Genomic DNA, 17,053 nt, shown 5'->3' on the forward strand with positions numbered 1-17,053 from the left:
CCAAGAGAGCAGCGTTCCTGAATGGGGAGCTATGTGTATGGGTACATTGTTTTTTCTTTGAAGTCCCCTTTTTGGTTGAGCGTTTCAGTATAGTTTATGAAGGGATCCAATTAAATTTCCATGCAAATAAAAGTTAAAATACATATACATTAAAGAATACCTCTACTTTTGTTAAGGAAAAAAAAACATTCCCCTCTGGGTGATCTATGCACATTGCAGGGAATTTTACAAACTTAGTTGCAGACTCCTACCTTTTGTTATTCTGAAGAAATAGCTGTTTGTTTGTCTGGGTCCATGTGCTCAGTGAGTTTGTATGGGAGTGGTTTTATAGTTGTGGCCTCCTCTTATTACCAGCACACAGTCACTTAGGGTACAATTTGCACACTCAGCCTTACTCCCAAAAGCTTGTTGCTCAATAAAAAGTAAAATAAACTTAAAGTAAAGTATCTCTCTAGCTCTTTAGGCCCTCAGGTTGACCACCTGAGGCCGCATGGCACCTCTACAGACATCTGCATGGCGCATGCCGCATGGCACCTCTACCTCTACAGAGTAGGAGGCAGCCGCCCCCTCCCTCTGGAACTCCGCTCTCTAGCTGAAAGACCCCGAGCACATATGCTCCTGGCATTTATACAGTACCCCAGCATGGACCAAGGCATTCTCCTCTGCCAAATCACCAGGGCTGTACCAAATGCCTGTCCACTCATTTGTCAGGTTTCCTCCCACTGTCCAATATGCCTCCCTATTGGACCAGTGTGAAACACTGTTCAGACAGATGGAGTTGCACCTGAGCACATTGAGCAGACCTCACTAGCAGATCCTGCTCTCTGGTAGGCAGAGAACAATATAGATTTACCTGTAATCCCTCTGGTAAGCAGAAAGGATTAAAAACTATACTCTCTCTCTAGCACCTACCTAGGAGGGTGCTACATCCACCCCCAATCCCCCCCCCCCCCCGCCAAACTGAGCCATGTCCTCACTCCCCTACAAAAATAACTATACAAAAATGTACATGGAGTATCCCACAAACTAGGAAAGGGGGAAAAGGGAATTAACATATGTACAGGGCCATGAGGCATGCCCCATATGTGGCCAGTGAATATAATAAATTAAGTGGAAAAATATATATCTCTACTGTACAATATTTACATATAGGAAGGTACTAGGTGCATCTGGACCAATGCATCCCCTGCCAAACAAAAATCTGTCTGACATGTGAAGGTTAGACATCCTATCTAACTAAACTACAAGTAACATTTGTACATATACACAAAAATAGACAGTGGATAGCCTCTCCAAGGCCCGAAGGTCCTCCTCAAGCCTGCAAAGTAAAAGGCTAAGTACATAGCAACTTGAACAGCCTACATACTTACAGTGAGACTGCACTCTCTGTACAGGCGACCTTCTCACCTGCAGAATCTTTGACTTTAACATTCCCGTAAAGATCTCCAAAATTGACGACCCCCTAAGGGCACGCATGACTTGTCGCTCTGTTGTGCACCTGTAAAAGACAAAACAGAACAGTTCCTGCCAATCTAACTAACACATTAGCACTGGTTCCATCTAGGAACCATTTGACTAGCAATAGGCACAGTCCCTCTCAGGTACCAGAGCACTGACTCTTTCCTATCCTAGTCAGACCCACAAGTTAGAATGAAGAAATGCGGAGTCCACCCGACTGTGTTCAGTGTCCTTCCCTCTATAACACCGAGGCAACACATCTTCTCATGGGTTCAAGCTATTCTTGCTGAAGCCTGAGTAAAGCTTGCCTTACTTGTGAGTCTTTGTAAGAAATCTTCAAGGAATTCTTCACTCTGGCATCCCTCTCTCTCCCTCTCACTTTTATTTAATGTTTGCACAACTAATGAAGCCACAAATGTATATGGCAAAACATGTTGTGTGAAAAATACTTTTTTGTTTGATGCTTTCTTTTTGGACGGTGAATTAGGGATCTTCTAATAGTTGGAGAGTAGTTATCCTCTTTTGACATAGCAGGATAGACATTATAATACTGTATATTGTCTTAGAGGAAAGTCAGAATACAAACAGGATTGGAGGTTTCATATTTTTAGCGAGTTCTATTCATCTTACAAGAAATATGGGACTTATTATAAGGGACTCATTTATTAAGACTCATAGGAATGTTTTAATACAATGATACAGATTTCAATGGCCTGTAAATGTACAGTAGTGACAAACAAGATAGAGAGTAAAAGCTTTAGGCTAGTTATTTTGGATCTACAGTCCACTTTCCAAAACAGAAATTATGTAAATCTGTGTAAAAACAATAAAAAAACATACTCCACACTTTTGTAGCCAATGATGTTAAGTTTGGTTAGACTCAGATGGGAATAAGAATTGCACAAAGGCATGCATGGCATGCCTTATACAGTGGGTACAATAAGCATTGAACATGTCACAATTTTTGCTAGGTAAATAAATTTCTAATGGTGCTATTGAGATAGAATTTTCCACCACATGACGGTAACAACCCATGCAATCCATACATACAAAGAAACCATAACAAGTTTAGAACTTATATAAGTTCAGAAATTATGTTATGTATGTGTAATAAAAAGGAATGTCACAGGGAAAAAGTATTAAACGCGCTAAATGAAATGTATTTAAAGGAGTATAGCCAAAGCTTGTTTGGCTGTACTTCTCCTATGGATCACAGAAGTGCAATTCGTTTTGCACTCCTGTGACCCGTTTTCAGCAGAGAGAGGGCTGAAGTCTGCTCTCTGCTGACGTCACAGATGTCAGTTCAGGCATGGCGTCATTGCCCAGAACTGGAGGGCATACCCAAAATGCGGCTGGACCAGAGTCTTGTAGAGTGGGAGAATTGTCGTTTTAACTCTGGAGTGAATCCCCTTTGTAATGCATCCCAATATTCTGTTGGCCTTGCTTACAGCAGCTTGGCATTGCATGCCATTGATGAGCCTGCCATCTACTAGGACCCCCAGGTCCTTTTCCATCTTAGATTCCCCCAGAGGTTCTCTCCCTAGTGAGTAACTTGAGTTCATATTTTTAGCACCCAAATTATTTTAAATTTTTCAACATTAAACCTCATTTGCCCACCACAATATTTTATTTTGGTCTTCTTGTAAGGTTTCCATATCCTGTGCAGAAGTTATTGCCCGTTTGTGGGGAACTGTATCAAATGCCTTTGCAAAATCCAGATACACCACATCCACATGCTTTCTTTTATCTAGATGGCAGCTCACTTCTTCATAGAATGTTAACTAGTCGCATGCATTGCTCAGGTTTGATTTTGGCCTTTTCTTCCACATAAACAGTCTTTAAATCTTGAAGGTACTGTGGGCCTCTTCTATGAACTCTGATCTTTAGTTCTGTCCATAGATTTGCTATTGGATTCAAGTCAGGTGATTGGCTGGGCCATTCTAGCGGCTTTACTTTCTTTCTTTGAAACCAATTGAGAGTTTTCTTGGCTTTGTGTTTGGGATCATTGTCTTGCTGAAATGTCCACCCTCATTTTATCTTCATCATCCTGGTAGATGGCATCAGATTTCCATCAAGAATGTTTCTCATCTCCCTTTCTTCATGTGTTCAATACTTTTTCCCTGTGTCATTCCATTTTTTTTTACACACAACCTAATTTCTGAACTTATTTGTTTTGGTTTCTTTGTTTGCAAAGGATTGTATGGGTTGTTACCGACATGTGGTGAACATTTCATGTCAATAGCGCCTTTAGAGCCGGTTCACACTACCACGATCAGAAAGTCGCCGCATGAAGGAGCAACTTTTTAGCTTGACTTGTGAGAGACTTGTGAGAGACTTGTGAGAGACTTGTAAGAGACTTGAATGATAGGCGACTTTGTCTGTGGGGAACGCATGGCTAATCTTTTTCTTCTTCCTGGAAAGTCTGATCACAGTCGCTTGAAAAAAAATAAGGATCCGACTTAGAGGCGACTCCCATTTAAGTCGTGCACAAGTCGGATAGAGGTCGCCTTGAAGTAGTACAGGAACCTTTTCTGAAGTCGGAGCAACTTCAGTAGTGCATATTAAGACGGCTCTCATTCATTTACATTGAATTTGTAATGACAAGAGACTTGGGGCGACTTGAGGGCACACAAGTTGCGTCCCAAGTCGGAGTAGTGTGAACCGGCTCTTAGCGATATATTTACCTAGAAAAATGTTTATGTGTTCAATACTTATTTTACCCGCTGTTTGTGAAATATTTGAGACATATATGAAGATTAGTTTAGTTCTTCCAGGTTCAATTTTATTGATACCTGGGTCACTTCACTGCTCACTGGACAGAGGTGATAATGCTGATAAATGGCTGTGCAGTGTAGGAGGGATGTGTAAATGACAAAATTGGCTCAACAGAAAAAAAATATACTTTGCATGGTAAAACAGGACACAAACATACATTTAGTGTTGCATTTAATGGTTTTCCTGCATGAAAAAAGTTCATTGCAATTTATAATTGTATTTCTGGGAATCCAAATTCTCAATGTCCAATTTGCAAAGGTATGTACACCGAAAATCATAAAAAAACATCATTGTCTTGTGACGTGAGGAAATGTAATATTAACCAGCAGCAATTCTTATCCTGGTGTGTCAGCTTTGTGAATTGAACCTTTGATGTAGTAAGAACAAAATATCAGGTTTGCCATTGTATCATCTTAGGCTTTGCTGGTTCATCAGGGACCAGCCGAATTTCGATCTGTCTGTGGCCTTCCCTGTTCACATTCTGTTGGAAAAACAGTTGCCGCAGCCATTTGACTGCAGTAGCTGATCAGTGTATTCTTATATAGGATAGTCCTGCTGTCAGAATACATTGTGTGGATGGGGTAATCCATTTGTCGTTTTTCACTCTCCCCACTGGCTAAATTTAAAAAAGAACTAACCATCTATACCCAGCCTTAGGAGTATTCTTGACCCACACTTTCTGACAATTTCTTGTATAGGTGTCCCAGGGATAGAAAGTGCACAAACTATAACCTGAAATTCTCATACAATAAAAGACATTGGGAGTAAATCAATAGAGCTAAAGTATCATTTCTGAGTGGAATTAGCTTTTCAAGAAGGCATTTGATAGGTTTATGATACATATCTGCTTAATATGAAAAAAAAAAAACATAGTAAAATCGAAAAGGTTGGTTTTTATACATTTGCAAACCAAAATGAATAAACCAGTAACCAGAAATGTGACTGTGAATCTCCCATCTGGGTAACTGATCACAGTGTAACAAAGAATCTTCGTCTGTTTTTTTTTAGAGTTGAAGAAAGTTTTAAGACTTTGTTCTGGGCAATTTTTGGACTCTCAGAAGTGAAATCAGTTGTCATCAACTATGGACATAAATTTATAGAGAATATCGGATATGTTCTCTATGGAGTGTATAATGTGACCATGGTGATTGTCTTATTAAACATGCTGATTGCCATGATAAACAACTCATTTCAGGAGATCGAGGTAAGCTTCAGCTTCTTCAGTGCTAGTGTATAAAATAGTTTTCAGTGCTGGAAATAATAGATTGTTTTTCAGTATTTAAACAAAGCTGTGTGTATATGTGTTATGTGTATCCTTAAAGCATAAAATTGTATGAGCATGACATTTTAAAATCATTTTCTCAGCTACACCTCCCCTCCCAAAAAATAAAAATTACACATAAATCGAAAACATACAAAAATGGTCAAAACCAAACAATAAAAAACAGAATGAAATTGTATGAGCATGTAATTTCAAAGTCTATTTCTCAGCTAACCCCACTCCCAAATAAAAAAAAATTACACATTAAAGCGAAAACATACAAAAATGGTCAAAACAAAACAATAAAAAAAACAACAATCTTATACTGTAATGTGGTAACACAGACTGCTAAGGTGTGAAGCCAGCCCAAATGGAGCTGAGAGGCTAGACTAGCTAGAAGATACGTGGGCCCTGCATTTTATGCAAATTCAGCGCCTGCCAAAAAATGTATTTTTTTGTTTTGGATAGAGCATCCCTTTTGGGAAGATTTCCTTGTACTTTGTTAGGACAGACAGGGGTGGGAAATGTCTCCATTGTGTGGTTTGGGCTTAACGCAACCAGTTGGGGACTCACTAGTAGCACTCGCAAATCCCTGCACTTACATGCGGAGACTGCCAACACGTGAAATCATCATTAAGGCATCGCTCTGACTTAGAAGCAAGCGCACTCCTACCCTTATGTTTGGTAACTCTCCGCCCCCCAGTACAGTCACAGTACAACATTCGCTAATGCCTGCACTTACAGGCTGAGGCTGCGGTGAAGATATAGTGTTAAGGCAGCAACCAGATTTAGAGGCTTGACAGTTCCTTTTGCACAATTAACTTATTACGTATGTTTCACTTCCCGTGACTTCTCCCAATGGATGCAGCAATTTCCGAGTGGATACCACGGAGCCTGTACCCCACTCCACCAGCACAGCCTGATGTGTCACCTGACTCCAAGTGACACTATGACACTTCTCCCTGACACAAGAGATCATCTCTTCACATGTTCCCGAGCTTCTTCATTCCCGAGGTCTCTCACTCACTTCTCATCAGTGACAATGTGGGACACCTGTCGCTAGGGAGAAGGACAAACTCGCAAACCCACCCTCTACCAGGGCCCTCTGCCACCTATGCCATGTCACCAAGACTCTCGCTGGCTGGCTGCTTAAGCATCCACCAATTACTCCGGTTGTCCATAACAGTGGAAATATAGCCTCTTCTCCTTCCACTGCCGGTTAGACCTTTCGTAAAGTGTTCACACTGACTTCTCTTCATCCCCCTTCCAAGCCCTGTTCTTTAATATGCCATGCATGCACCCCTTTAGTGTCTAAAAATCAGGCAGATTAACTTAAAGTGATTGTAAACTATCACCTTGTAAATCAACCTATTCAGTTTAAAATATAAATGAAATGCAAAAAATTTTTGTATAGATATGAAAAAAAAATTATGAATACCTTTTTAAATTTTTTTATAAGTGATCACATTCCCTGTTCTCAGCTGCATAGGAGCTGGGGGAGGAGAAGCAGCAGTAAACTAAGCTTCACAGAGAATGGCTGTGCAGCAGGGGCGTGTCAGGAAAACTCAGATCATTGGAGGAGAGTACACTCTAGCATAGCTACAGAACTGACCACAGGGTGTTCTCCTGCTTAGTGCGGTCAGTTTTTATTAGGAAAGCAAGGGGTCCAGCAGGAACACCAGGGATTTCTCATAAAGGAATAATACTTGAGGTAATTTTAGCCGTATTAGTGCACTTGTGACAGAGACAATTGAGTACTGTCCATGATACTTTTTTTATTTGCACTAACATACAATTTTTCAGGACAAGCTTTCGGGGTATGTCCCCTTCATCAAGATCCAAGCAGTACTGATCCACAAAATGTTAGCAGTATGGTAAAGAAACACAAAATCTCTGAGCCAAAGGAAAAAAAAAAAGGAAAAGAAAAAAAAAAAAAACAAACAAACATAAGTTTAACTGGCATGGTAATAAAACTAGCTTGATTAGTGAGATAAGATAGAGGGAGAGTTGAAGACAGGGGAAGGTGGGGGGGATAGTCAAGGAGGGGGTCGTAAAACTGTAGGATAATGAGAAAGGAAACCCATATCTAAGTTTAAGCCGTTATTTTTTGTTAAAAGAAAAGGAATTGGCAGCACTCCAGGTTGAGTCAAAATCCAGATTTATTGACTGGACATCCACATATGACAATCGTGACAAGGTAGACGCGTTTCACACACTGACTGTGTGCTTAATCATTACAAAGAAAAATGGATATAACATCTTAATATATACACACACAAAAATCCAATCATCAATTAAAAAACAGGTGATACAAATAAGGGGTAAACCATTTTCCTAATTACCGAGGACACCGATAGACCCATAAAACATCTATGTGAAACCAGTGAAAAATCAAATGTGAATGCTGTGACACAATTGTGTATGAAAAAATATATAAGTGCAAAAAATCTGAAAAAATCTACCATGTGTGGATCCCTTATCCTTCCAATTATGGATTATTTACAATTAGATCTTACCATGTATGGATCCTCTATCTTGTTCAGTATCTAGTGTTATAATCTGATGTATGTAGTCTTGATCTCCTCGAACTATATATCTCTCTCCAGTCACCCCAATATGATTGTAATTGTTTTTATGGGTGACCGGTTGATGCATATATACACAGGATCATATGTGTTTATTTTGTTCTAAAAACTATATTGTTCGAAATTGTTTTTATTGTACATATATCGTTTGGTCTGTGTATGTCATACGATCGATTTTCTTCTGACCCATACAACTAATATGCACGAATGGATTTATATATTTGACAAAAAACATTTTTAAAATTGAAAATTTAATAACAAACTATTTCATAGTTTTATATTCACATAATCGGATTGTACAGATATCAATATATATATTCACTATTCCTTGTATTTTTGTATATTTTTTGTGCATTTTTTTTTTTTTTTTGAGCTTTTATTCTCATTTTATAATTGACACATATTATTAAACAATGGTAATTTTATCCATATCTTTAATCACAATACATTTAATTTTCACACATAGTTTACAGATATTTAGATTTTATCAGATTTTTTGCACTTATATATTTTTTCATACACAATTGTGTCACAGCATTCACATTTGATTTTTCACTGGTTTCACATAGATGTTTTATGGGTCTATCAGTGTCCTCGGTAATTAGGAAAATGGTTTAACCCTTATTTGTATCACCTGTTTTTTAATTGATGATTGGATTTTTGTGTGTGTATATATTGAGATGTTATATCCATTTTTCTTTGTAATGATTAAGCACACAGTCAGTGTGTGAAACGCGTCTACCTTGTCACGATTGTCATATTTGGATGTCAAGTCAATAAATCTGGATTTTGACTCAACCTGGAGTGCTGCCAATTCCTTTTCTTTTATCAAGTTTTCACGGAGGCGAGCCGGGGCATGCACCTGTGTGAGTCATCAGGCAATAACACCACCTTGAGCAGTGACTCCTTGTCTGTTCAATCGTTATTTTTTGTGTCAAAAAGAAGTATCATTCTTAGTTCAAAAGTTTTCCTTTCCTGCATGGTTCTGAAATTCCCTTTAAGAACTAAAACATTGAGGTCTTCTATAGTGTGGCCCGGTTGTGAAAAATGATGTCCCACAGGTGTACAGAAACTATTTTCTTTATGTTCCTTGATGGTATGTCTGTGCAAATTCATCCTCGCTTGCAACTTCTGTCCTGTTTCGCCTACATAAGATCCTTTGCTACATCTTTTGCATTGGATGAGGTACACAACATTACTGGAGGTGCAGTTGTATGATCCCATAATACTAAAGGTCCCATTTGTGTGTGTGACACTTTTAGACAGATTGATCTGGTTGCACAGTTTGCAGTGTTTTTTATGGCAGGGTTTGCTCCCATTATTTGCGACTTCATAATCAGAATGAAGTTTCCTGCTGATTAGTTTATGTCTGAGGTTGGGTGGTTGTCTGAAAGCCAGTATTGGAGGTTGTTGGAATATTCCTTTCAGAGTTTCATCTTCTGCTATGATGGGTTGTAAATCTTTGATTATCTTTCTTATCCCTTCTAGTCCTGGATTGTATGTGGTGACTAGAGGCACACGGTTATTTGTTTTTTTCTCTTTGTATTGGAGAAGATTTTCCCTTTGGGTTTTCAAGGCTGTGTTTATGCCGGTGTTGATGGTTTTGTCTTTGTAACCTTTCTTACGGAAGGAGTTTGCTAGTGTTCTGAGATGTTTATCTCTGTCTTTTGGGTCTGAACAGATTCGGTGGTATCTGATGGCCTGGCTGTGTATGATGGCCCGTTTAGTGTGTTGGGGTTGAAAACTGGAACTGTGGAGATAGCTGCATCGGTCAGTCGGTTTCCTGTATATCGAAGTATGAAGCTTGTCATCTCTGATATATACTGTGGTGTCTAGGAAGTTAGCATGCCTGCTAGAATAATCCATTTTAAGTTTGATAGATGGGTGAAAGGTGTTGATCAATGAAAAAAATTGTTTGAGATTTTCCTCACCTTCTGTCCATATGATGAAAATATCATCAATATAGCGATAATATCTGTATGGCTTATGTTGTATGCTGTTCAGGAATTTGTCCTCCAGATCAGCCATAAATAAGTTTGCATACTGGGGTGCCATTTTACTTCCCATAGCAGTACCCATACACTGGAGATAGATGTCGTTATTGAAAGTGAAGTAGTTGTGTGTAAGAATGAATTCGATGATCTGTGTAACATCCTCAGCACTGTATTTGTGGTTTGGTGAGGATGATAAGAATCTGTGACATGCAGCCAATCCATCCTTGTGAGGGATGTTACTATACAGCGATTCTACATCCATAGTGACTAGAAGTGTATTTGGTGGTAATTGTTGTATATTGTTAAGCTTGTTAAGAAAGTCAGTAGTGTCTTGAAGGAAACTCACAGTATTCATGACTAATGGTTTTAAAATATTTTCTACAAGGCCTGAGATATGTTCAGTAAGTGTATTCATACCTGTTATGATGGGTCTGCCTGGATTTCCTGGCTTGTGAATCTTGGGCAGCATGTAGAAGTCCCCAATTTCTGGATTATCCGGAATAGCATTGATAAATTCTGAATGTAGGTGGGTTGGTGTAGTTTTAATGAGACCTTTTAATTGCTTAGTAAAATCATGGGTTGGATCATAATCCAGTTATATAAAAAACTGGATTATGATCCAACCCATGATTTTACTAAGCAATTAAAAGGTCTCATTAAAACTACACCAACCCACCTACATTCAGAACTTATCAATGCTATTCCGGATAATCCAGAAATTGGGGACTTCTACATGCTGCCCAAGATTCACAAGCCAGGAAATCCAGGCAGACCCATCATAACAGGTATGAATACACTTACTGAACATATCTCAGGCCTTGTAGAAAATATTTTAAAACCATTAGTCATGAATACTGTGAGTTTCCTTCAAGACACTACTGACTTTCTTAACAAGCTTAACAATATACAACAATTACCACCAAATACACTTCTAGTCACTATGGATGTAGAATCGCTGTATAGTAACATCCCTCACAAGGATGGATTGGCTGCATGTCACAGATTCTTATCATCCTCACCAAATCACAAATACAGTGCTGAGGATGTTACACAGCTCATCGAATTCATTCTTACACACAACTACTTCACTTTCAATAACGACATCTATCTCCAGTGTATGGGTACTGCTATGGGAAGTAAAATGGCACCCCAGTATGCAAACTTATTTATGGCTGATCTGGAGGACAAATTCCTGAACAGCATACAACATAAGCCATACAGATATTATCGCTATATTGATGATATTTTCATCATATGGACAGAAGGTGAGGAAAATCTCAAACAATTTTTTTCATTGATCAACACCTTTCACCCATCTATCAAACTTAAAATGGATTATTCTAGCAGGCATGCTAACTTCCTAGACACCACAGTATATATCAGAGATGACAAGCTTCATACTTCGATATACAGGAAACCGACTGACCGATGCAGCTATCTCCACAGTTCCAGTTTTCACCCCCAACACACTAAACGGGCCATTATACACAGCCAGGCCATCAGATACCACCGAATCTGTTCAGACCCAAAAGACAGAGATAAACATCTCAGAACACTAGCAAACTCCTTCCGTAAGAAAGGTTACAAAGACAAAACCATCAACACCGGCATAAACACAGCCTTGAAAACCCAAAGGGAAAATCTTCTCCAATACAAAGAGAAAAAAACAAATAACCGTGTGCCTCTAGTCACCACATACAATCCAGGACTAGAAGGGATAAGAAAGATAATCAAAGATTTACAACCCATCATAGCAGAAGATGAAACTCTCAAAGGAATATTCCAACAACCTCCAATACTGGCTTTCAGACAACCACCCAACCTCAGACATAAACTAATCAGCAGGAAACTTCATTCTGATTATGAAGTCGCAAATAATGGGAGCAAACCCTGCCATAAAAAACACTGCAAACTGTGCAACCAGATCAATCTGTCTAAAAGTGTCACACACACAAATGGGACCTTTAGTATTATGGGATCATACAACTGCACCTCCAGTAATGTTGTGTACCTCATCCAATGCAAAAGATGTAGCAAAGGATCTTATGTAGGCGAAACAGGACAGAAGTTGCAAGCGAGGATGAATTTGCACAGACATACCATCAAGGAACATAAAGAAGATAGTTTCTGTACACCTGTGGGACATCATTTTTCACAACCGGACCACACTATAGAAGACCTCAATGTTTTAGTTCTTAAAGGGAATTTCAGAACCATGCAGGAAAGGAAAACTTTTGAACTAAGAATGATACTTCTTTTTGACACAAAAAATAACGGCTTAAACTTAGATATGGGTTTCCTTTCTCATTATCCTACAGTTTTACGACCCCCTCCTTGACTATTTCCCCCCCCCCCCCACCTTCCCCTGTCTTCAACTCTCCCTCTATCTTATCTCACTAATCAAGCTAGTTTTATTACAATGCCAGTTAAACTTATGTTTGTTTGTTTTTTTTTTATTTTCCTTTTTTTTTTTTTTTTTTTTCCTTTGGCTCAGAGATTTTGTGTTTCTTTACCATGCTGCTAACATTTTGTGGATCAGTACTGCTTGGATCTTGATGAAGGGGACATACCCCGAAAGCTTGTCCTGAAAAATTGTATGTTAGTGCAAATAAAAAAAGTATCACGGACAGTACTCAATTGTCTCTGAAAGGAATAATACAAAGAGAACAGGATACTTTATCATAGAAGTACATGGTACAGCAAGTGCATATTGGGAATATGAAGTGATGTGGTAACAAACGCTTTAACAATAAAGTTCTTTACTGAAGTAATCAAATATAACAGATGAACAGTTCTCAGCAACATCTTTCATAGACATTCCTGTACAAAGTCCTCTAAGTTACCTTTGCTGTGTCTTTGGTGCTTACTTCCACTTTGTAATGTTAAGGTTATATTGCACGACCCTTCTCCGGCCAGCAGGGGGAGATCCAAGTCTAGGGCAGCCTTGAGGTTTCTTCAGGGTGCCTTGGCAAAATGCCTAAAATGTACCCCAAAATTGTATATAAGCCAGTGGGTGAATGAAACCTGCCTTTTAGTTACACAAAGCCACAGGTTTCCATTGTACACCATTATAACCTTCTAGCTGCTAACCTCCTAACGACCAATGACTTTATCTGTTGATAAGGAGGATGGCATTTACCTGCATATCATCCTTGTTTGACCCTCCCTTGCCCCTCTCCATCAGCTTTGGGGTCTCAAAACTGAGAGAGAAAAGAAAGATTGGAATACTAGTCAGTACCAGTTTGAAAAAGTGTATTTTCTGTGGAAGAATAAATCCCCTCTAACGTTGGGTGTCCTACATGTATTGATGGTGCTGCATTATGTAAAATTATCAGAATAGTTTTTACATTTTAGAATGGGGTGCCTCAAGACTGTCCATAATTTTTGAGGGTGTCTCAAGATTGTCCATAATTTTATAGGGTGCCTTGACTGAAAAATGTTGAGAAACACTGGTTTAGGGAACCATTAGACGACAATGCAGAGCGACTGGAATCCTAGGAGGGGTAGTTCTATGCTGCAGCTATGTATTGGTACAACGTACTCTCTGAAGTGCAGGCCCCAATAGACTCCGCATGAGTAGGAGGAGCTAGGGAGAGCTTTTTATTGAATAGACCATGAAAGCCCGCTCTCTTGGCTCCGCAGGAGTCCATGCATCCAGAGTTGTCTGTGTGAGCAGGAGACAGAGGCTTTCCTAAAGAGCCTGAGATTGAGAGTGGGATTGCCAGTGAATCAGCAGCATTGTCAGTCTCGTTAACCTTGTGGGATTACCACTGAGAGACTGGAGCATTCACCAGATTCTTCACTCTTGCTGTTTTAGTTGCACCAGTACAGGACTGAAGGGGCCCCTTCCACTACAAGAGCCTACGCCCACCTCAGGAAGTTGTTGAGAGGGCTGCTGGCCTGCTTTGTACTGTTAGCAGTAGCCAAGTTGCTGAGAGGACAGTTTTAGCACCCAATTCGCATTCCTCTGTAACAATTGTGTACTTCATTACCTTCAAGTCCATACCACACCATTACCCGCACTATTACCATGTCTGAGCTGTGGTTCAATCACACCAATATTATCTTATTATCTCTATTACTGTTCACTCTATTACTCTTATTTTACCTTGCACTGAACTTTATTGCCCCTGCTGTCATCTTACTGCATACAGGCTTTAAAGGAGCACCATAAGTGCATCAACACTAATTTAAAGGGCCCCAACGTTAGCTGACAGAAGATGACCTTTAAAGTGGAAGTAAACTTCCATCGATTGTTTGTACCTATCGGTAGGCCTATAATGAGGCTTACCTATAGGTACTGTAAATGGCTCCTAAACATGTACCGTTTTTACCGTTAGGAAAAACAAAAAAAAGGCAGTGCATTACTTCCTCTTTAAGGACTGCCCCTTGCATCATCCATCTTGCAGGTTTCCCTTGTTCCCTCTTTATGTTTTCATTGTTTTTGATGTTCAGATTTGATCATGCCTACCCAGTCCGTTTAGGTCTAGCACAGCCGCCATTAGGGCACACTGGCAGTGAAGCTCCTATACTGTTAGATCAAATCTTATTACTGTCCACTATTGCCTACTAAGTAACATTGCTACTGTTTATGTTGATTTAAAAGTGTATGCCATTTATGCCTAGTCATCACTGTTAGCCATTCTGCATGCTGGAGTGTGTTACCACATTTGCTAACTTATTAGTACTTGCTTGGTTATCAACTGTACTGAGTAATAATATATTACGTCTATCCTTGCTAAGTGCTTGCTTCCTGTTTTCAAGATAGCATGGTTATTGGGTGATAGGAATTATCTGCCGTGTTTCACTGTGTTTGTTTGGTTTTTGCTCAACCTGGTGTGTCAGAGGGGATAAGGCCCTTGAGAAGGTTGAGGCAAAGAACAGGGAACCTGCCTTAACCAGCGGCTCCTTGGGGGGGGTAGTGCTACAATTATCCCAAATAATTCACTACTTCTACTAAGCAATCAAAAACACAATGCAATCAAAAACACAATGCATCCTTCTAGTCATTCTATGGAATATACTGTTTTATTGTTGGTAAGTATAAGACTACAAAAATCTGTAGTCCTAGTGGACACCATAAAATTGGCCGGGAGCAGTTCATTAATGAGATCCAGCAATGGACAGGAGGGACATTTTTACAACTTTTAGTTCTTGGAGAACCTGCAGAAAGTCACTCGGGCTGGTACAGACTGCTTTTTGAAAAGCCTAAAATTCTGCCTGAGTTTTATGTTTCATTTCATCTGAAGTACTCCATGTCTCAGATACTGAGCACCATGTTCTCATGAATTCTTTGCTTCCATTGTTGAAGATTTTCCATTCATCTTACTTCAAAGTAGCAGATATCCACAGCATGTCCTCTTTGGAGAGAACCAACAACAGATCTATATTACGTAAAAACCCCCTAAAAAGAAGCTCTTTACCAATTGTTATAGCATTCTCAGTATAGTGAAGGACAGTGTTGCGATTGTTAAAGCAAAACTCCAGGTTTAAAGTGATACTAAAGACAAAATTTAAAATGACATATATGATGCAGTGTGTTCTTAAATGATTAGATAGTGAGCACTAGGTGTAACACCCTGACACACAAGTGAATATTTTTACATAAGCAGCTGCCTCTTTAAACAACCAGTGGTTCTAAGCAAAAAGAATAAATGAAAAAAAGGCACTAACCCACAATGTATATCAATAAACCTACAATAGTGAGAAAAAAAAAGCAATTGTGTAATGTTATTAAGAGGCCATCCAGTCCTAATCAGCTAAATGATCATCATGATGAAATGCTTTCATGTTAATAGTCCATTTAATGTGAATCCAAAAGGTTCCTGAGTGAATACAATATAATGCTGGAAAGGATTTCCTCCAAACCACTAGCCAAAGGCTAGAGCCTTTTTTTCCTATTTATTCATGATGCAGTCTGTCACACACTAGCATTAACAAAGCAGTCTTCACTTTTCTGAGTCCCCCATTGTAACTTAGTTGGTTATTTTTAGTTTTTTTAATTTTTAAAGTCTAGCTCTACCATTTGGGCCTTCAACTCAAAGCGTGCTTGAGTCTACTTTTACTATCTCTGATTCAGAATACAGTGCCTTGCAAAAGTATTCACTCCCTTGGCATTTTTCATATTTTGCTGCCTCAGAACCTGGAATTAACATGGATTGTTTGAGGATTTGCATAATTTAATTTACATTACATGCCCATAACTTTGAAGATTTTTTTTTTATTGTGAAGCAAATAACAAATAGGACAAAATAACAGAAAAAGTAAATGTGCATAACTATTCACCCCCCCTAAAGTCAATACTTTGTAGAGCCACCTTTTGCGGAAATCGCAGCTCCAAGTCGCTTTGGATAAGTCTCTATGAGCTTGCCACATCTTACCACTGGGATTTTTGCCCATTCCTCCTTGCAAAACTGCTCCAGCTCCTTCAAGTTGGATGGTTTGCACTTGTGAACAGCAATCTTTAAGTTTGACCACAGATTTTCTATTGGATTGAGGTCTGGGCCTTGACTAGGCCATTCCAACACATTTACATGTTTCCCCTTAAACCACTCAAGTGTTGCTTTAGCAGTGTGTTTAGGGTCATTGTCCTACTGGAAGGTGAACCTCTGTCCTAGCCTCAAATCATGCACAGAGTGGTACAGATTTTGCTCATGAATATCCCTGTATTTAGCACCATCCATCCTTCCCTCAACTCTGACCATTTCCCAGTTCCGGGAAAGCTCCGTGTGAAAGGTCCGCTGCGGGACTTTTTTTTTTTTCCACAGAGCGGATGACATTTCTGTCATCCGCTCCGTGTGCCCGCATATCATCCTATCCGTTTGCGGATGATATGCAGACATAATGTAAGTATATGGCACTGCGGATGTCAGCGGATGACACCGCTGACATCCGATTTTCCTTCCTTTCCGTTTTTTACACGGAAGAAAAAATGGGGTTCTGTTCCATTCGAAAAAACGGAACAGAACTGAAAGGAGGAA

The 17,053-nt window shown here is 39.4% G+C and overlaps 1 protein-coding gene across 1 annotated transcript in view; it reads left to right on the forward strand.

Annotated features, from left to right (window-relative positions):
• The window catches only part of TRPC6 (transient receptor potential cation channel subfamily C member 6), a 376,611-nt gene that overhangs the window by 296,436 nt on the left and 63,122 nt on the right, over positions 1-17,053 (forward strand). Inside the window, exon 8 of the mRNA XM_082244685.1 lies at positions 5,242-5,437. Coding sequence (XP_082100811.1) covers positions 5,242-5,437 — 196 coding nt within the window. The remainder of the gene's footprint in view (positions 1-5,241; positions 5,438-17,053) is intronic.

Source organism: Pelophylax lessonae (genome assembly GCF_965119305.1).
Source record: "Pelophylax lessonae genome assembly, chromosome: 2".
In the NCBI taxonomy this organism is placed as follows: domain Eukaryota; kingdom Metazoa; phylum Chordata; class Amphibia; order Anura; family Ranidae; genus Pelophylax; species Pelophylax lessonae.